Genomic DNA, 21,742 nt, shown 5'->3' on the forward strand with positions numbered 1-21,742 from the left:
GGGGAGATTGGGGATAAATAAGATAGAAATAGGAGAATAAGGAAAATGTTAGATGTTGTAGGAATGTTGTCTTATAAAGAGTTGAAAATAAGAAAACAGAAATGGAAAAGGAGGAAAGGTAATGATGGAAAAACGGAAAGAGAAGATAAACAAAATATAAAAGGGCTACGCTGAACTATATGTCTTTAAATATTAATGGAATACATAACCAAATTAAAAGGAAGAAACTACCAAATTTAAATGAATAAATGTATTCCATTAGAAAAAATAACATATTGGTTAAGAAATAATATTGAAATATTCGAACAAGTATAGGAGCCTTACATTAAATACAATAGCGAAAACCTACCGGGGACAAACATTACCTAAGTTGATGGAAGGAGAAGGAAAGAAAAGAATGGACTCAGTAGAATTTCTGGTGTAATTTTGTTGAATGACAACATTGTCTGACTGGATTAATGCAACCTAGATTGTATACCTAAAATGGATGAGAGGGGGGGGTGGGGGGTGGTTTGGGAGGAAAGGGGGGGGGGAGAAAAAGTCACTGTATATGTGTGAAAAGAAATAGTGTATATCATGGCTAATGTGATTTATGGTGTGAAAAATAAAAAAATTTAAAAAAAAAAAAAAAAAAGATAGAACTAGATAAAATAGGGTAGAAGGTACCGGAACATCTACTTTATAAGTGGGATGAAAAGTTGGTGCAATATAAAAGCTCACCAGTACTGCATCATTTACTTAATATATGGAAGAAGATCCACTTAGAAAGGAAAAAAACAAATTACCAAATACCAAAATTGTTATTGACACAAAATCCGCTAATCCCTTTTACAATAGCTAACTTTTCCTTTAGAGAATGGGAGAGAAAAGGAATCAAAATAATAGAAAATTGCTTTTTGGGAAGTAATTTATTAACATTTGAACAGTTGAAGAACAAATATGGAATAACTCATGGTACAATGTTTGCTTATTATCAACTGAAAGCTTATTTAAAGGATAAATGGGGAAACAGACTGAGATTACCAGAAGGAAGCAGCTTTGAATATGTGATTACAGACACAATGATAATTAAAAAGATTTATAACAAACATTTACATTAAGCTGCAAGGTAAGGAAAATGATGAAATAAGCTATAAACCCAAACAAAAGTGGGAAAACAAAGATAAAAAAATGAAACATGGGAAAAGTTATGTTCTGGAACTATGAAGAATATAATAAACACAAGGTTACATATGATACAGTATAATTGGTTACACAGGTTATATATATCACACCCCAAAAGTTAAAAGAATGGGATCCAACATTATCAGATAGATGTTTTCGCTGTAAGAAGGAAATGGGAACAACAGTACATGCAATTTGGGCACGTGAGAAAGTGAAAATGTTTTGGGAAGATCTCAATCAGATATTAAATAAAATCAAAAAAAATAACATGCCAAAAAATCCAGAGATCTTTCTTCTAAGCAATATAAGAAGTAACGAATTAGGCCTCAAAATGGATAAAGTGCAAAAAAGATTCATTATGATAGCCTTAGCACTAGCAAAAAAATGTATAATGTCAACTTGGAAAATGGAGGAGAGTCTGAGAATACAGCAATGGTACTTGGAAATGAATAAATGTATTCCATTGGAAAAAATAACATATAATTTAAAAAATAAAGTCACATTATTTAAACAAATTTTGGAACCGTACATGGAACTTTTACATGGAACTGAGAGCATCAGAGAGGGCTTGCCTCGGACCTCCACCCCTTAAAATGATAAGAAGACAAAACTACTTGATCCAGTGTGTAAAAGTTTTTCTTGTTTATTTTTCATTGTGTGATGACATTGTTTAATGGTTTTATTGTATTGTATATGTTAAATATTTATTTGTTTTGGAGGGGGGTGAGAAGGGGGGGGAGGGAGGGTAGGGGGTAAAAAAGAGAGAAAATGCCACTGTGTATATTTAATGAGAAACATTTATATATATATTTTGGTTGATATGGTTCACAATATGAAAAATAAAAAATTATAATAAAAAAATTAAGTAAGCGGAAGGGAAAAAAAAGTGTACAAAACCATGAAGTGCAAACATGCCGTTGAAAATTCATTTCCTGCATTCACACTTGGACGTCTTCCCTCCTGATCTTGGTGCAGACAGTGTCGTACATGGGGAAAGGTTTCACCAGGACATTGCGACCTTGGAAAAGCGGTATCAGGGCAACGGGAATCTATCAATGCTGGACACTGACACGAAAGGCATCAGATGTTGAGTACAAATGAAAATCAGTGGCAAAACATTTTTAGGTCAGTTGAACTAATGCGATGTGTCAGCATCATTATGTGATTAAACATACTAAATTCAATAAAAGTTAATGTTTCTCCATCTTCCAATCTGATACAGCAAATCTGAAATTATCTTTGTGTTCAGCTTGATGTTGTCTATCATAATCTATCAGGATGCAAACCTTTTGAAAAAATATGTTGTCTGATGTAATTATAACCCTTTGGTTTTGTGTAAAATATGAATGAAATACATACAATAGAACACACATCATGGGGAAAACATGTGAACTCCACATAAGCAGCACCCGAGATGGGGACTGAACGTGGGTCTCTGACACTGAGAAAGCATCTCTACCTGCTGTACCACTGAGCCACCATGGTTTAGGTTCAACCTGAAGCTTCTAAACCTCTAACCATTTTCATCCTCTGAGGGGGTAATCGTGCTAAATTAGGACAAAAGGGAAGTGCAATCATCTTGGACTCCTTTCCACTTACAAGAAATCTATGAGGATCATTCTTTAATGTTTACCGTTTCAGTCTGCCAAAAGGTGTCCATGATGGGACATTGGCCGTCTCCAATGACGTTATAATACCATGTCCAAGCTTCGGGATTAATGGGTTCCCCAGCACAGCCCAAGATCTTCAAAGACTTGAGGTTGAACCTGAAAGAGTTGAGAGAAAATTGTTTCAAGGACAGAAATTAAGATTTTTTAAATAACAGAAGCCATCTAAAATTTCAATTTAGATTAAATTTCAATGTTACTTCAGCAAAAAAGTGAAATCCAACATGACACAGCTAACATTGTCCACTTAAATGTGAAATGCAAATGATGGGATAATGTTTTACTGCCCATATGAGTTTTATTTAAATACATGCAATAGAGTGGAAGAAAGTATTGAGCATCAAAATTAGAGAATTCCAGAAACCAACCTCGAAGCATATTCACATTTTACAATATCTTTCCAACCTGACTTCAACAAGGATTTTAATGGGGCAGAGTTTTTCAAACATATTAATCACAAAAAGATTTTATTGCAAATATTTATTTTCTAGTTGTTTTAAATTGGTTACATTGATCTTGATATAAAAATATGGAGATTATTTAAGATTATCAACATTTGTTAATTATAATCAGAATGACAACATTTCAATTAACTGCACTTTTGCAAAGTTTACTTCATCTGGACCTGAAATCTCTTGATTCTGCTTAGTTTTTGAGGGGGAGAACAAGGAATATTGATGAGGACAGACCAATCGACGTGGTATACATGGACAATACATAGATGATGTACATAGAAAGGGTTTTCACAGTGCTGAACAGTTGGATAGTCCAAAAAGTTTAGGCATTTAGGATGTTTTAACAAATTGGATCCAAAATTGATTTGGAGAGAGGAGACATAGGGTAATGCTCAACAGGTGCTTTTCTGACTGGATCCATTGGTGTCAAGGGCATATTTCAGATCAGATTCACATTTATCGTCAGTGTACATACATCACATCACATACAACCTTGAGATTCCTTTCTCCTGCAGCCGTGCCTGAATTTACCATTAATTGGTAGTGCAAAAAGTAAAATGTACACAGCGTAAACATATAAACAAATTTTAAAAACTGTAAACAGATAATAAATGTAAACAAACTGACTGCGCAATTCAGAGAGAATAAAAAGAAAATCAATAAATTGAACAAGTAAGAATCCTTAAATGAGTCCCTGAATGAGTTTGTCGTTGAGGAGTCTGATGATTGGAGGGGTAGCAGCTGTTCCTGAACCTGGTGGTGCGAGTCTTGTGGCCCTGTAGCTCTTTCCTGATGGCAGCAGCGAGAACAGGGGGTGCGCTGGACGGTGAGGTGACAGGGGGAACTTCATTCAGACAAGTGAGAGGTAATGCATTTTGGGACATCTAGAGTGTATGGCAGGGATATCAGAAGTTTTGATATACAGAGGGAACATTGAGTGTAGCTCCCTGAAAATAGGGACATGGGTATATAAAGTAATGAAGACCTCATTCAGCACGTTTGCCTTCATAGGCTGAGTTGGGATGTCATCTTGCAGGTGTACAAAATATTAGATAGGATGCACTTGGAGTATTGTGTACTATTCTGGACACCACATTACACAAAGTTTGCTTCAGCATTAGAAAGAGTGCATGAGAGATTCTCGCTGATGTTGCCAGGAATAAAGAGCTTCAGTTACAAGGCAATATTGGATCAAATGGATTTAAGTTCAGTGGAATGGATAAGTTTAAAAGATGCCTTTGCAAAGGGGTATAAAATTATGAAGGGGCATAGATGCAATAGGGTCTTTTACTGTGGGTAGGGGGTCTAAACCTAGAGGGCAAAGGTTAGGGTGAAAAACAAAGAAAATCAGAGGAGTACACAGAAGAAGGTCAGTTATATGGAATGAACTGCGAGAGGAGATGGTATCGGTAGAAACAATTAGATCATTGAAAGGGCATTTTGACAGGTACCTGGTGTACAAGGCGTAGAAGGATATAGATCTAAAGTGGACAAATGGGATCAGCATAGATTTGAATTTTAGAACCCTTACTAAGGAACAGGAATGTTTGCTGGGACTTGGCAGACGCAGCATAGATTCAGGAATGATCTGTCATGTTTCACTCACTTACTGGAATCCTTTGAGAATGTAGCAAGTTCAGTAGATTGAGGGGAGCTGACAGGTGTAGTTAAACAAGAAATTCTGTGGAAGCTGTGATTGTAGATTAATACACAGAAGTGCTGCTCTGTCCACTACAAAATGGTTACCAGCGGCCAACCATTTAAATTCCGTGCCCCAGTCCCACACTGACATGTCTGTCCATGGCCTTGTTGTGGTGCGCTGAGGTAGCAGCGAGCAAGCACAAAACTCAAAGACGGTACAACAGGCTTTATTCGGGTAAAAGTCTGAACGTCAGTTCATGCTTCAGTGGCTCCCGTGTGACTGGCTCAGGAGGGGCCGGCTCAGGTCTATATTCGGGTCGGCTGATTGACAGCCAGCCAGGTGGAGTCAGCCCTTAGGTGGTCTTCCTACAGGTAGAGAGATCGCCCCCTGCAGTAGGCTGGTGGTCGTATCACCACACTCGTGCACTGCCAAACCGAAGCCACTCGCAAACTGGAGGAACACCACCTAATATTCTCTCTGGGCACTCTCCAACCAGGTGGCATTAACATTGACTTCTCCAGTTTCCACTGGGCCCCTCCCCTGTCTCCCTTTCCCCATCTCTTTCTTCTTTTCTCCAGCTCCCCACCCCCATCCCTCTCACTTCTCAGCTTTTTTTCCTCTTCTGCCCTCCCACCCATATCCACCTCTGACCTCCAGTCTGTTGGCCCGTGCTCCTTCCCCTACCCCTTCTTCCCTCCTCCCCCTTCTTTTTATTCAGGTACATGCCTACTTTCTGCTCATACTCTGATGAAGGGCTCAGGCCTGAAACGATGGTGATATAACTTCCTATGGATGCTGAATGATCTACTGATCACTTTTGTGTATTCTTAGACTTCCAGAAGCCGCTCGTTAAGTTGCCGCATTAAAGTGTTCTGCATGAGATAAGAATGGGTAGGGTTGAGGATAGGGTTGAGAATTTGTTCACCAATCGAAGTCAGAGAGCTGAGATAAATAGGTGTTTCTCTGGATGGCAATTGGTGATTCTGGGGTATCCCAGAGGTTGGTGCTCAACCCAGAACTGTTCACAATATTCTTCTTTTTCTTTGGCTTGGCTTCGCGGATGAAGATCTATGGAGGGGGTAAAAGTCCACGTCAGCTGCAGGCTCGTTTGTGGCTGACAAGTCCGATGCGGGACAGGCAGACACGGTTGCAGCGGCTGCAGGGGAAAATTGGTTGGTTGGGGTTGGGTGTTGGGTTTTTCCTCCTTTGCCTTTTGTCAGTGAGGTGGGCTCTGCGGTCTTCTTCAAAGGAGGTTGCTGCCCGCCAAACTGTGAGGCGCCAAGATGCACGGTTTGAGGCGATATCAGCCCACTGGCGGTGGTCAATGTGGCAGGCACCAAGAGATTTCTTTAGGCAGTCCTTGTACCTTTTCTTTGGTGCACCTCTGTCACGGTGGCCAGTGGAGAGCTCGCCATATAACACGATCTTGGGAAGGCGATGGTCCTCCATTCTGGAGACGTGACCCATCCAGCGCAGCTGGATCTTCAGCAGCGTGGACTCGATGCTGTCGACCTCTGCCATCTCGAGTACTTCGACGTTAGGGATGAAAGCGCTCCAATGGATGTTGAGGATGGAGCATAAATGGTATGGAGGAGGGGACCAAGTGTGGCATATCTCACTTTGCTGATGACTCTCGATTGAGTGGAAGAGCAAATAGTGCAGAGGAAACAGAGACTCTGCAGAGAAATAGATAAGTTAAATGAGTGGGCAAAGATCTGGCAAATGGAGTATAATGTTGGTACGTGCGAGTTCTTCCATTTTGGAAAGGAAAACAGTCGATCAGTTAAATGGTGAAAAACTGCTGTTGTGCAGAGAAATCTGGGAGTGCCGGTGCAGGAATAATAAAGTTAGTTTGCAGGTGCATGAGGTAATCAAGAAGGCAAATAGAATGATGGTTCTACTATAAATGTACAGAATACTGGTGAGGCTTTACCTGGAGTACTGGTGAGGCTTTACCTGGAGTACTGGTGAGGCTTTACCTGGAGTACTGGTGAGGGTTTACCTGGAGTACTGGTGAGGCTTTACCTGGAGTACTGGTGAGGCTTTACCTGGAGTACTGGTGAGGCTTTACCTGGAGTACTGGTGAGGCTTTACCTGGAGTACTGGTGAGGCTTTACCTGGCTTTGGTGTTGATGCAGAAGAGGTTTACCAGGTTGATTCGGGAAATAAAGGGGTATCTTTTGAGGAGAGATTGAGGAGCCATTGGGATTTGGAATGAGGGGAGATCTTATGGAGAGATATAAAATTACAAAAGGATAAAATGAAGCCGTGAAGTTATTTCCACTGGCAGGTGGGACTAGAAGTGAAGGACATAGTCTCAAAATTTGCAGGAGTTGACGAGACAGAGTTGACGAGGAACTATTTCTCCTTGAGACGAATGAATCTGTGGAATTCTCTGCCCAAGGAAGCAGTACAGGCTGCCTCATTGAATGAATTCGAGACACAGAAAGATTTTTGAAGAATAGGGGCATCAAGGGTTACAGGTAATGAGCATGGAAGTGGAGCAGAGCCCACAGCCATGATCTTTTTGAAAGGTGAAGCAGGCTTGATGGACCGAATGGCCAACTCATTCCTATTACTTATATTATTACATGTAGCCATAGTGGTCAACGATGGATTTAAGGTCTGGGAGATGTGTGGAGAGGATGGTGGCCCTGCATAGAAACACACACATGGTCATGCACTTAGGTGGAAGAAATAAAGGTGTAGTCTATCTTCTAAATGGGGAGAGAATTCTGAAAGCAGAGGTCCAAAGGGTCTTGGGAGTCCTAGTGCAGGATTCTTGTAGATTGAATCAGTATTAAGGAACCCAAATGCAGTGTTCACAATCATTTCAAGAGCATTAATCTATAAAAGCAAGGGTGTAATGTTGAGGCTTTTAAGGCTTTGGTCAGACCACATTTGGAGTATTGTGAGCCATTTTGGGCCCTGCACTTAAAGAGCCATGTGCTGGCGTAAGGGGAAGGTCCAGAGAAAGTTTACGTGAATGATCTTGGGATGGGAGAGGGCTTATGTCTGAGTCGTGTTTGACAATTCTGGGCCAGTATTTGCTGGAGTTTAGAGGGATGAGGGGAATCTAATTAAAACCTACTGAATATTGATAGGGCTGGATAAGATGCTTCCAGTCATGTGAGAATCTGGGATCAGAGGTAACGGCCTCACAATAAAAGAATGTCCCTTTAGAACAGAGATGAAGAGAAGTTTCTTCAGCCAAAGGGTGATGAGTCTCTGGAATTCATTGCCATAGCTGGCTATGGAGACCAAATAATTGGATAGATTTGAAGCTGAGGTTGATAGACTCTTGATTAATAATGATGTTAATCGTTATTGGGTAAAGACAGGAGAAAAGGGTTGAAAGGAAAAATACATCAGTCAGGATTTGAATGGTGAAATGGACTTGATGGGTTGAATGGCCTAATTCTGTTCCTATGATTTGTGGTCACAATTACCAGTAAGTCAATGTCCGTAGGAATTATGAACCAAAGGCATTGCCAAGGATACACAGTCCCTCAATTGGCGACTGTCCTTGAAAAACAGGAACACTTGGCATGTACTTTCCTCCACGTGCAGGGACCTGGAATTCAACCCCCAGTCGCTCAAGCCCAGTGGTTCTCAACCTTTTTCTTTCCATTCACGTACCACCTTAAGTATGTAATCCCTTACTAACCACAGAGTACCTATGGCTCAGGATGCTGTTCGTATGTGCTCTGGCATGTGAGTGAAAGGGAAAAGGTTGAGGACCATTGTTATAGTCTAAGTAATTGCCAGAGGTTACCTTGAGGAAGGGCTCAGGCCTGAAATGTCGGTAACATATCTTTACCTCCTATGGACATCGAGATCAGCTGAGTTCCTCTAGCATTTCTGGATTTTTACTACAATCACAGCTTCTACAGACTTTCGTGTTTCAATTGCCAGAGGCATTGGGGCAGTTCTTCACAGTTCTCAAGTGAACTTGTATTCTATTGGCATTGGCATTTTAACATTGGTGCTATGAGCAAATAAACAGCCACATCAAGCTCATTGCCTTACTTTCTGACAGGCTCCTCTCCAAACTTCATCAACATTCGAATGACAGTGGGTGCGGTGTAGAGCTTTGTCACTTTGTACTTTTCAATCATTTCGTACAACCTCCCCATGTGCGGATATACCAGCAGGCCCTCAAACTTAAAATGGAGAGAAATTAATGGACAATATCTTTGCTGGAAATGCATCCTGGTCAAATACACATCCTACCTTCCTTATTGGTTCCTTGATTGCCCAACGTTAATTGCACTTGAACTAAATAGTATGTCAGCCCTTTGCAGAACCAACAAGTCACATATAAACCAGATCAGTGAAGGTGGCTTTCCTGAAGGATCATAGTGAACCTGATGGATTCTCACATAATCCAGTAGTTTTAAGGTCATCATCACCAATGATATAGCTTCCCCCTCCCTCTTAATTCCAGATACTCAACAGAATTTAAATCCCACACCATCCGAACTCGGGTGTCTGGATTGTTAGACCAATTCTTTGGGTTATCCAAGCCAGTAATTTATCCACTCCACCCCAACATGAGTCTGGCCATGACCAGGGATTGATTCCTGGCATCTGACATCACTCTCCTCAATCCATCATTCGGTAAGCTACCAAGAGCCCAGAGCGTGGCATTTATCTGTCGGGAATACAGGAGACGAAATCATCCCCATCTGTACATCTTCCCACGTGGCCAACTACTGTTAAGACTATAAGACATAGGAGCAGAATTAGGCCATTCAGCTCATCGAGTCTGCTCTGCCATTCATATATTTTTTCCTCTCATTCCCATTCTCCTACCTAATCCCCATAACCTTTGACACTCTTACTAGTCAAGAATCTACCAAGCTCTGCTTCAAATCTACACAATGATGTGGCCTCCACAGTTGTCTTTTGCAAGAAAATCCACAGATTCACCACCCTTTGGTTGAAGAAACTTCTCCTCATCTCTGTACTAAAGGGACAACCTTTTATTCTCCTCCCTTAATCTGTTACCCTTGGGACTTTGGCAGTGCAGGATTATCAGACTATTGGATTATAAGTCTATTCATAGCAAAAACACCCCTTTATTTCACATGTTTACATGTAACACAGCAGTATAAAAAGTGGTTTAATGGAGATATACAAACACTTTGGACACTAACTCTGCCAGCAGATCTGTCCATGTTCGTGACTCTTGGTGTGTTGGAACCCAACCCCATGCCAGCCCACAGTCTGGACCCCTGGCCCCTACAGGAAATTGGACAAATGCTTGAATTATAAAAATATACTGGATCTTAGGGAAAGAGTGAGGGAATGGAACTAATTATGGAGCTCAGTGAACAGGCCATCTCCGGCACAGTGAACTCAATGGTCTCCCTTGACAGTTATCTCCTGGGCCAAAGATCCAATTTGATTCATCTAGCCCAGAAGCTTCACAATAAGAATAACATCCACAAATCTTCCCACCCCTTATCCATTCCCCCCTCTCCCCACCTTTTTATTCAGTGTCCACCAGATTTTCAACATTCCAAATGAAGGGCCCAGGCCCAAAATACTGATTGGCTTTTACTTCCTGAGGGTGCTGTGTGACCTGCTAGGCTTTTCCTGCAGTTCTGTCCTGCACCAGACGCCAGCACCTGCAGACATCACCTCCGAGTACTTCTCAAAAGTAAAACTACTTTCACCACCTCATCAGGCAGTCTGCCCCAGATTACAAATATTTTTTTCATTTCAAAACAAAATGTTCCCTCACATCCCCTCGAAACCTCCTGCCTCTCACCTTTTACCAACACCCTTGACTTTTAGTCCTGTCTTTTTCCACACATTTTCATGGTTCCAACCTTCCACCTGTATCTTCAAACGTTATAGATTCAAAACGAATGAAGTAATAACACAGGCTTTGTGTTGACCAGATACCAGTTTGTCTCTTAACCAGGTTTCGAATTAAACATCATGCTAGGATGGGGACTTTAACCTTCACACATTAACCAAACCTGCTTAGAACATCATTCCCATTCCAATAAAGGCACAGGACTGAGCCAGTACTCACAATTATACTTGTTGCACCATTTGTCAGTGGCCCGTAGATGACGTAAGAGTGTCCAGTGATCCACCCAATGTCAGCTGTGCACCAGTACACGTCGTCGGCGTGGTAGTCAAACACGTACTTAAAACTGATTGCTGTGTAAATTAAGTAGCCTGCAACAGTGTGCAGAACACCCTAGAGTGAAAGCAACATGTTATCAGTGGTGGTGTCCTGGTGGATACGTGCTGAGGAGTGGTCATGTCACCTGTGAGCACCCCGTACCTCCTTGTACACCATCACTGCCTTTAAACATTCATTGTAGAGACAGTTGTTTAAAAACCAAATGAATTGATGCAACCATGTCAAAGTAACCCCAAGTACCCTGGAATACTACACCCATATCACGTGACACAAAACTCACCAGCCTCCCATGTCTGTTGTTTTCAAGTTCAAGTTCAAGTTTATTGAAACCAACAAAACAGTCTATCTCCGGGCCACAGTGCCCACGCGCAGATGCACAGTACACTCTGCACACAAACGACATACATACATAGTCATCCAAAACAGATATATACAAAAATAATTTACGGGTTTCTTTGGTTTTTCAACAGTCTCACTGCCTGCGGGAAGAAGCAGTTTCCCAGCCTGGCGTTCCTGGTATTTATGCTCTTGTACCACTTTGTTGAAGGTAGTGTCTCAGAAACTGTGGGCTGGATGGCAAGGGGTCTTCAGTGATTCTCTGAATCCTCCTTAAGAGCACCACTCGCTGTAAATATTGTCGACAGAGGAGTGTGAGACCCTTGACTTTTAGATCTTCTCAGTGGTTTTAATCACCCTCTAGAATGATCTGATATTTTGCAGCAAGTCCAGACTCCAGGTTATCCAAAATGCAAATATTGTTGTGTTTCAACTGTTAAGTCCCCACCTCTGAAAGCCCCTCCCCAACTCTGAAAGCCCCTCCCCAACTCTGAAAGCCCCTCCCCAACTCTGAAAGCCCCTCCCCAACTCTGAAAGCCCCTCCCCAACTCTGAAAGCCCCTCCCCAACTCTGAAAGCCCCTCCCCAACTCTGAAAGCCCCTCCCCAACTCTGAAAGCCCCTCCCCAACTCTGAAAGCCCCTCCCCAACTCTGAAAGCCCCTCCCCAACTCTGAAAGTCCCTCCCCACTTCTGAATGTCTATCCCCCACCTCTGAAAGTCCCTCCCCCACCTATGAAAGTCCCTCCCCCACCTCTGAAAGATTCTCCACCACCTCTGAAAGTCCCTCTCCCACCTCTGAATGCCCCTTCCCAACCTCCCCATCTTTCTTCTCTTCCTAAAACTGAACTTTCACCAAATATTTAATTGTCTATTATGGAGCTCAATATCATTTTATTGTTCAACAGTGTCCTTATGAAAATACTTGAAATGCTTTACAATGTAGGAGGTCTAAATGGGAGTAGTACAATGTGACCACCAACCTCCAAGGGCTCACATCCAAGAGGGATTAGCATTAAAGTTCCACAAACAGAACTTTAATGGTGATCTAAATGCCCTTCACTGAGGTATAGGAAATAAGGATGTCACTGACATACAAAATATCCGGTGCATTTATTAACAAGACATCTTAAGTTGCATTAACAATGCAGGTAAGCAATGGTAAAGTCTTTCAAAATAGCCCCTCCCACATTTCAGTTCCACTGTTTCCGCATGTCCTTCGCCAGCACCCATTCTCATTTCCCCCATGTTTTATTCTTGCCCTCTCCCCTTCACTCTCTGATCTCAAGAAAGGGTCCCAACCTGAAACATCGACCAACCTGAAACATCGACCAAACTTTCCCCTCCGTGGATGCTGCCTTACCCGCTGAGCCCCTCCAGCTTCTCATTCTCTACTGAAGCAATAGAGAAGTTGTGAGGAAGAGGTTTGCAATTGATAGAGAGCAGCAGAGAGGAGAGATAAACTGAGGAAGGTGGCATTTTAAAAGCTGGTAGATGGAAGGAGGTTAAACAAGTCTGCAGACACTGCAATTGAGGTTTAATATACAAAAGTGCTGGAGAAATTCAGCAGGTCATGAACCAACCATAGGAAGTAAAGCCAATGTTTCAGGCCTGAGTCCTTCATCAAATTATGAGCAAAAAACAGGCAAGCACCTGAAAAAAAGGTAACGAGGGGAAGGGGGAGGTGCACAGGCCAACAGGCAAGGACCATATTGGTGGGTGGAGTTGATCTGGAGTGGGAATAGAGAAGGAAAGGCTGGGAAGCTGGAGGAGGCACAGGGATGGGGAAAGAGAGAGAGAGATGGTGCTGATGGAAACCGGAGGAGTCGATGTGAATATGAGATGGTTGGAGAGTGTTCAGACAGAATATTAGGTGTTGTTCCTCCAATTTGCAGATGTCCTCGGCTTGGCAGTGCGCGAGGTCATGGAAATGGCATGCGAACGGCGTGTAGAACTGGTTAGCCACTGGGAGAACTCCACCATTGCAGTGGACAGAGCGAAGGTGCTCTGTGAAACAATCTCCCAGTCTGCAAAAGGAATGGGTTACAAAAGAAATCGGTGCAATCTCTCGAGTTCAGCATGCCAAGACTGTAAGAGAAGCACACTCTTGGCAGGTTTCTGTAATTTCTGTAATCTACAAGGAGACACCAGGCTTGCCTTGGGCTTCCCTGTCGATCCACTTGTATAGAGAATGAAAAGAGGATGCTCGGCGTCAACCCATTCCGGCTCACACTGCTCACTGGCACCTTTCATGAGAACGTCCCAGCACACATCAATGTCAGGGTTGCAGAGTAACTGTGAGAAGACCACAAATACAATAAAATTCTAATCAGCTGGCATTCAATCAAACTCAAACAACCGGCAAAAAGGAAATTGAGGAAATAAATAAATATATGAAGAGTCAATAAAGTTTAAATGAAAATTTTAAATTGTTAAAGTAAATGTTCTCTGAAGCAACACACACCTTGGGAGCAAACATTCAGCCAGCGAAGCGTCCCGGTCGTGCTCCACCCGCAGCAGCCCATCTGAATAAAGTTTCAGTAAAGTTGCATTTGAATAAAATGGCAGCACCCAGGATGAGGAGTCGGCCTGTACCGCTCGCTGCTGGGGCGACTCTCCCAAAGTGTCTCCCTATCCCTGCCTGGTAAGAGTCCATATCTTTATTAGTATTACGTATATTACCAAGGCTTTATCTGTAAACTTCAAGGGGGTTAATTATGATAGAGGCATGGTTAGCGAAGTGGCTAATGCAACCAGTGGCCGGGTTCAAATTTAAATTTTGTAAATTACTGGAATTATTTGATTAAAGTTAAATTTACATAATTAAAGACTACAATACTATTTTTTTTTCAATCACTTTACATTTTGCACTATCTAAATACACTATCTAAATACACTATCTAAATAGTGTATTTTTAATGCAGGTGTATTGGTTAGACATTGGAAGAGTGAGTCTCAAGTCAACTGGACCTAGAGGTGAATGTCAGCCATTCTACAACATCAGAGCTGAGCTGAATGTTGTCACTGGGCTTCTACTCAGACAGAGCAGAATTATCATTCCTCAATCACTGTGACAAGAGATGCTGAAAAGGGTGCCTAAGGGGCACCTTGGAATGGAAAAATGCAAGAGGAGGGCCAGGACTGCTGTTTATTGGCCATGGATAAATCCTAACATTGACAAGATGGTTTCCAGCTGTGAGACCTATTTGAAATATCACGCAAAGCAGACAAAGGAACTCATGAGAATAACTGACTTACCAGCAGAACCATGGCAGAAAGTTGGGACTGCTCTGTTCCACATGGATGGAAAGAATTACTTGCTGGTTATGGATTATCTTTCAAACTATCCGGAGATTGCGCTGCTTCCTAACATGTCTGCTGCTTGTGTGATCCAAAATATGAAATCAATCTTTGGAAGACATGGAATTCCTCAAATTGTCTACAGTGACAATGGATCATGCTACAGATGTAGAGAATTCCAGAACATTGCAGAAGAGTATGATTTAGGACATCAAGTCCTTTACATCCATAGTCAAATGGAAAAGCAGAGAAAGGAGTTCACATAGTTAAACAGTTTCTCAAGAAAGCACTAGACAGTGGCACAGATCCTTATCTAGCTCTATTGAGTTACAGAGCTTCACCACTTGAACATGGGATGTCATCTGCTGAGCTCCAGAAGGAATGTAGACTATGCACCTTACTTCCCTACTCTGCAGACCCAAACTATAACAGAGATGTCGAAGATGTTGAATGGAAACAAAATTGACTGCAATGGAGACAAAAAGCAAACTATGACAAGTCAGCAACAAGCTTAGGGCCATGGGTACAACATGACACAGTGAGACTCAGAGATTCCAACACTTGGAAGGTAACTGTTCTGGAGAAAATAAATCCAAGATCCTACACTGTCAGAACAGATGATGGTTAAATACAGAGGAGAAATCGAAAGAGCCTGCTGAAAATGCAAGAGACACCTGCAAGCACAGACAAATGCAGAAGATCCAGTCTACACAGCAACAGAGGAACCACCACAGGGCTAAACACTAGTGGACCAGCAGGGCTGATACAAGCACCTGTGTTAAGAAGATCTACCCACATTAGCAAAGCATCTGACAGACTAAATCCCTAAAAGAAAAAGAACTGCACACTTAAAAAGTTTGTGCTGCTGATATTGTGTTTACATTTGTGTTGAACTTTAAATTGAAATGAATACTGTATTAGTGTACCATGTTGTTAGATTAAACATCTCAAGGAAAGAGGATGTAGTGATAGAGTGCTAGTGATCCTCCTGACCACCAGAGACCAGTGTTTCCACTTTGGTTGGACTCAAGATAGATTCATGCACACAGTCCTGAGTGAGTATTTAGCTAATATAGTTGTTTTAAAAGAAGCCAAGTTTCTTTATACAATAAAAGAAACCTCACAGTGTTTACCGGCAGTACTTTACAGTGGGCTTGCTCCTGGCCACTTCTCAGCTTGTTGCCAAGATGATGCACCACAATACACTTCTTCATGACAAAACCCTTTCTGAAAAGAAATTAGAAAAGTCATTTGGTAAAGAATTGGATACTTAAAATATACATCATTATTCTAATAGGGCAAATAGGTTAGCATAGCTACAGCACCAGAGACCTGGGTTCAAATCCAGCATTGTCTGTAAGGAGATTGTATGTTCTCCCCATGTCTGTGTGGTTTTTCTCAAGGTGCTCTGGTTTCCTCCCATCCTTCAAGTGTACAGTGGTTGTAGGTTAATTGGGGTATTTGGGTGACCTGGGCTCATGGGCCTGCTGTATGTCTAAATTTAAATTAAAAATTAAAGATATACTCACACTTGGAAAAAAACATAGACTTGTTAGGGATAATCAACGTGGCTTTGTTCTGGGGAAGTTCTCATGAACCAGGCAGAGCCTTTCTGAGGAGATGTCAAAGGCGATTGACAATGGCAGGGCAGTGGATGTTTCTTACACTGACTAGTGAAGCTTTCAACAAGGACCCTTGTGGTGGGTCACGCAGGATCCACAATAAATTGGCAAATTGGATCCAAATTGGCTGGACCAATAAAGACAGTTGGTAGTGTTGGAGGAGTATTTTCCTCACTGGAACATAGAACAATACAGCACAGTGCAGGCCCATGTGTTTCTAAATGCTCCTAATGTTTCAGCTTCCACCACCATCTCTGACAAGGCATTCCAGGCACCCACAACTTTCTGTGTAAAAAAATCTTACCCCTGATGTCTCCCCTAAACTTCCCTCCCTTAACTTTGTGCATGTGTCCTCTGGTGTTTGCTGACCCTGCCCTAGTAAACAGGTGCTGAATATTCACCCTTTCTATGCCTCTCATAATCCTGTAGACCTCTATCAAGTTTCCTCTCATCCTTCTGCATTCCAAAGTGAAAAATCCCAGCTCTGCCAACCTTGCCTCATAAGACTTGTTTCCCAATCCAGGCAACATCCTTGTAAACCTCCTCTGCCTCCTCTCCATAGCTTCCACATCCTTCTTATAATGAGACCAGAACTGAACAAAATACCCTAAGTGTGGTCTTACCCAAGATTTGTAGAGTTGTAACATGATCTCTCTACTCCTGAATTCAATCCCCCTTTAATGAATCCAGATCCCATAGGTCTTCCTAAATATCTTATGAACCTGTGGGGTGATCTTGAAGGATGTAAGGATTTGCACCCCAAGGCCCCTCTGTCCATCCACATTATTAACCATATACTCAGCCTTCTGAATAGTCCTTCCAAAATGCATCATCTCACACTTCTGGATTTAACTCCATCTACCACTTTTCTGCCCAGCTCTGCATCCTGTCTATATCATCTTGTAACTTTTGACAACCTTCAGCTTCCTCCTCAACTCCTCCAACATTCATGCCATCTGCCTCTTCATCCAGGTCATTTATAAAAATCTCAAAGATTATCTCGTGAGGGATCTTGTAAAATTCCTTGCTAATGTAGACCACATCTACCACCCTATCCTCATCAGGATATCCTCATCAATTTCTTTTGTAACCTCCTCAAACTGTATTTCTCCAAATGCTCATAGACCCTATCTTTAAGAATTCTCTGCATTAGTTTACACACCAGTGACATAAGAACACCAGTCTATAATTCCCAGGATTCTCCCTATTACCTTTTTTAAACAAGGTGACTACATTTGCCATTCTCCAATCCTCCAGCACCTCCCCTGTGGCCAAAGAGGACTCAAATATCATAGCTACTGCCCCAGAAGCTATCTCTTCTCTCACTTCCCGCAGCAGCTTGAATATATTGCGTCCGGCCCCAGGGACTTATCAATCTTCATGTTTTTAGGAAGATCCAACACTTCCTTAATCTCCACATTGTCCAGCACACAGACCTGTTCAATTTCCACATCACTGTGATCAAGGTCCTTTTCTATTCATTTAGGACCTCCCCAGCCTCCTCTGCCTCCAGGCACATGTTGCCTCCCTTATCCTTTTGTGGCCCCACCTTCATTCTTGTACACATAGAACCCCTCAGGGTTCCTTAATTCTACATGCCAAGGCCTTCTCATGCCCCCTTCTAGCTCTCCTAAGTCCTTTCTTAAGCTCTTTCCTGGCTACCATATACTTCTCATGAGCTGTTCCTATTTCCTGCTTCCTATATCTAATGTATGCTTCTCTCTTCCTTTTGACTTGTTACCTGACCTGTTTCATCAGCCACAGTTCCCTTTTCCTGCCATATTTTACTTGTCCCAATGGGACAAACCTTTCTTGAACCCTACTGAAGTGGTCCCTAAACTTCCTCTACATTACTTCTGTGCTTTCACCCTTAAACATCTGTTTCCAATTTATTCTTGCTACTTCCTCCCTCATCCCTTCATAATTAGCCCTTCCCCAGTTTGACTGTTTATATACCTTTCCATAGCTATGTTGAAGCTAAGGGAGTTGTGGTCACTCTCACCAAAAAACTCCCCCACCGAGAGGTCCGCCACCTGGCCAGGTTCATTCCCCAAAACAGTATGGCCTCTCCTCTAGTCAGCCAATCCATATACTGTTCAGGAATCTTTCTTGTACACACCTGACAAATTCAGCCTCATCTATCTCTTTTGCAGTCAGTAGGTGCCAATCAATATTAGGGAGGTTAAAATCACCCATAACTACAACCCTGTATTTCCCACATCTCCAAATCTGCTGCCTGCTTATCTGCTCCTTGGTGTCCCAAGGGCTATTTGGGGGATAATAGGTTACTCCCAGCACAGTGAGAGCTCCCTTCCTATTTCTGATTTCCACCCACACTGACTCAGTGGACACTCCCTCTGCAGCCTCCTCCCTTTCTATAGCCAGGATACTATCCCTGACCAGTAATGTTACTCCTCCCCCCATTTCTACCTCTTATCCTATTCTTTTTAAAACATCTAAACCCCAGTACCTGCATCAGCCAATCTTGCCCTTCCTCCAGCCAAGTTTCAGTAACAGCCACAACACTGTAGTTCCATGTTCTGATCCATGCTCTAAGTTCATCACCTTTATTCCCAATACTCCTAGTATTAAAATAGACATGTTTCAAGCCCTCTGACTGGCTGCCTTTATTTTGTTACCCCTGCTGTCCTTCCTCTCCAACTCAGAGCACAGAGCATCATGCTTTTGTCCTTCTACCCTAAACTCTGCACTCACATTCTGTTTCCCACCCCCTTGCCAAACTAGTTTAAACCCCTTCCCAACAGTTCTGTCAAACCTGCCTACCAGGATATTGGTTCAACCTCCAGTTCAGGTGCAGCCAGTCCCTTTTGTACATGTCAGACTTTCCCCAGAAGAGATCCCAATGATCCACAAATATGAACCCCTGCCCCCTGCGCCAACTCTTCAGCCAAGCATTCATCTGCAACAACTTCCTGTTCCTACCCTCTCTGGCACGTGGCACAGACAGCAATCCTGAGATTACCTCCCCTGAGGTCCAGCTTTCTAAATTCCTTCCTAACTCTCTATATTCCCTCTTCAGGACCTCATCCTTACTCCTGTCTATATCATTGGTCCCCACATGGACCATGACATCCGGATGCTCGCCCTCCTCCACCAGAATGCTATGAACTCAATCAGAGACATCCCTGACCCTGGCACCTGAGAGGCAACGTACCATCCGGGAGCCTCGATCTTCTTCACAGAACTTCCTATCCACTTACCTAACCAACAAGTCCTCAATCACCATCACTCTCCTCTTCTACCCCCTTCGCTTCTGAGCCAGGAGGTCAGCGTCTGTGCCGGAGATGTGACCACCTCAACTTGTCTCTGGTAGGTCGTTCCCCTCTCAATAGTATCTAAAACAGTATACTTGTTGAGGGGAATGGCTACAAGGGAGTTCTGTTACCAGTTGTGTTCCACAAGGATCACTCCTGAGACCTCTACTGCTTATCACATGTGTCAGTGATTTGGATGGTGATAAGTTCACAGATGACATGAAAAGTGGTAAAGTTGTGGAAAGGCTATCAAAAGATAGATATTAGGGCAAAGAAATGGCAGATGGAGACAATGGGAGATTAGGCCCTTTGGGAGGTCAAATTTTCAGTGCACAATGCAGGAAGTCCCCTGGCTCCTGAGAACTGTTTTTAACATGAATTGTTGGTAAGTCTGGAATGAATAAAACCCATCTGTGGAAGAGAATCACAGAGACAGCTGTGATGGGAGAGCGAGCAGGCTCAGGACGTGTGGCGAGTGACTTGGAGAGAAGACGCACAGAGATACCCTCTTCCCAGCCCCGCTTCGGACGTCAAATCCCCACCCATCCTTCCCGCCAGTCACTCCTACATTAATTTGTTTTGAGGCTGGAAGTACCCAATTCAATTTCCCACTGGTCTGAATTTCAACTGGAAAACATGCACGCATGTTTAAAAGAATGGAAATTGATCTAAATTCTAGGGAAACAACTGCAGAGCGACGAGGTTGATGGATACCAGAAACAATTCATGAGAAAAACAATTTTTAAAAAAATGTAAATCAGGGTAATATAAAATGGTCCAACATGACACAGAACAAATGCGTCGTAAGAAGGCAGCAGAAGTACTGTGTGAGTACCAGAACGAGGCGGAGAAATTTACAAGTTTCGGTCTAAGCCTCAATTCCTGTTATAATTGCAGTTAATGAACTGATAACATGACATTGTTTTGCTATGTTACTTGGGCAGCATCTTCATCTACCGTAGAGAATGCATGACAAAGTTTACCCAGCAATACGGAACTAGGTTCTGGTCTAATTTAGATAAAATGGAAAGAATCGTTTTGTTGTTCAATTATCTCTGAAATCTGCATTTGATTTATTTCTATGTAACCACATCACATTTCACTAATTGGAATCTCTCATGTGCGCAAAGATAGTTTTCAATGAAAGCTATTCAGCACAGAAAGCAGGATATTTTACAGAACACGGCGCACTAATAGCAAAAATCTCACTTGCGTTTACACTTCTCCAAAGCATCGTCTGCAATCTGTTTTAGCTGAATCAGCTTCTCTCCTCTGTAAAAACCATCTAAATGATAGAAGAAAAAATGAAATCTCACGTATTAAAGCTGTGACTAATCACTAACGAAAGAGTTCGAGAAAGCAAGCAGGATTATATAAAGCAAAGAGAACAATTGGGTCTTTACCTGCAGTAACCAGTAACATGCATTGGGAATCTAATATTCTGTCACACAAAGATTCAGCTGAGAAACCTGCAAACTGAATAAGAAAGAGATGAAGCCAGTTGCATTTTCATTTAACTCGGCCAAGTCAACATTGCTGAGACACAGGAGACGCTGGAATCTTGAGCAAAACAACAAAACAATCTGCTGAAGGAACCCAGCCACTGAGCACCATCCAAATGGAATTAAATTATTTTTATTCAAGTGTTTACCTGCTTTTCCACATTCCTGATGAAGGTCTCAGGCCCGAAATGTTGACTGCCTTTGACTTCCTATGGATGCTGCGCGACCAACTGAGTTTCTCCTGCAATTTTGAGCATTACACTAGACCTTAGTAGCTGCAGATTTACTTGTTTACCTCCATGAAGGTTTTGAAGAAGGCTTTTAACCAGTAATGTCAACAATTTCTTTATCCCACCGCCGATGCTGCTCACACTGCTAGGTTTCTCCAGTAGATTGTTTGTTTTTAAACTAAATATTCTATTGAATTTATTGGTATTTACCCAGAAAAGAAAGTGACACGAAAAGAAAGTGCAAACTCTTTACAGACAGTGCCGGATTCAAATCCAGGCCACCCGAACTGAAAAAGCATTGTGTTAACCACAACATTAACCATGCCACCCATAGGAAATAAGACCATCCAGTCCATCAGGCCTGCTCCACCATTCGATAAGATCCTGGT

At 42.3% G+C, this 21,742-nt stretch overlaps 1 protein-coding gene across 3 annotated transcripts in view; it reads right to left on the reverse strand.

The window, feature by feature from the left end:
- The window catches only part of LOC138755782 (acetyl-coenzyme A synthetase, cytoplasmic-like), a 164,178-nt gene that overhangs the window by 35,491 nt on the left and 106,945 nt on the right, over window positions 1-21,742 (reverse strand). For 2 of the 3 annotated variants that reach the window (XM_069922386.1, XM_069922385.1), the window contains exons 5-11: window positions 21,025-21,097; window positions 20,831-20,906; window positions 15,858-15,951; window positions 13,582-13,719; window positions 10,975-11,145; window positions 8,958-9,091; window positions 2,798-2,930 (exon numbers count right to left, since the gene is read on the reverse strand). In XM_069922386.1, coding sequence (XP_069778487.1) covers window positions 2,798-2,930; window positions 8,958-9,091; window positions 10,975-11,145; window positions 13,582-13,719; window positions 15,858-15,951; window positions 20,831-20,906; window positions 21,025-21,097 — 819 coding nt within the window. The remainder of the gene's footprint in view (window positions 1-2,797; window positions 2,931-8,957; window positions 9,092-10,974; window positions 11,146-13,581; window positions 13,720-15,857; window positions 15,952-20,830; window positions 20,907-21,024; window positions 21,098-21,742) is intronic. The other variant, XM_069922388.1, reaches the window with a different exon arrangement.

Source organism: Narcine bancroftii, chromosome 2 (assembly GCF_036971445.1).
Source record: "Narcine bancroftii isolate sNarBan1 chromosome 2, sNarBan1.hap1, whole genome shotgun sequence".
Taxonomy (NCBI): domain Eukaryota; kingdom Metazoa; phylum Chordata; class Chondrichthyes; order Torpediniformes; family Narcinidae; genus Narcine; species Narcine bancroftii.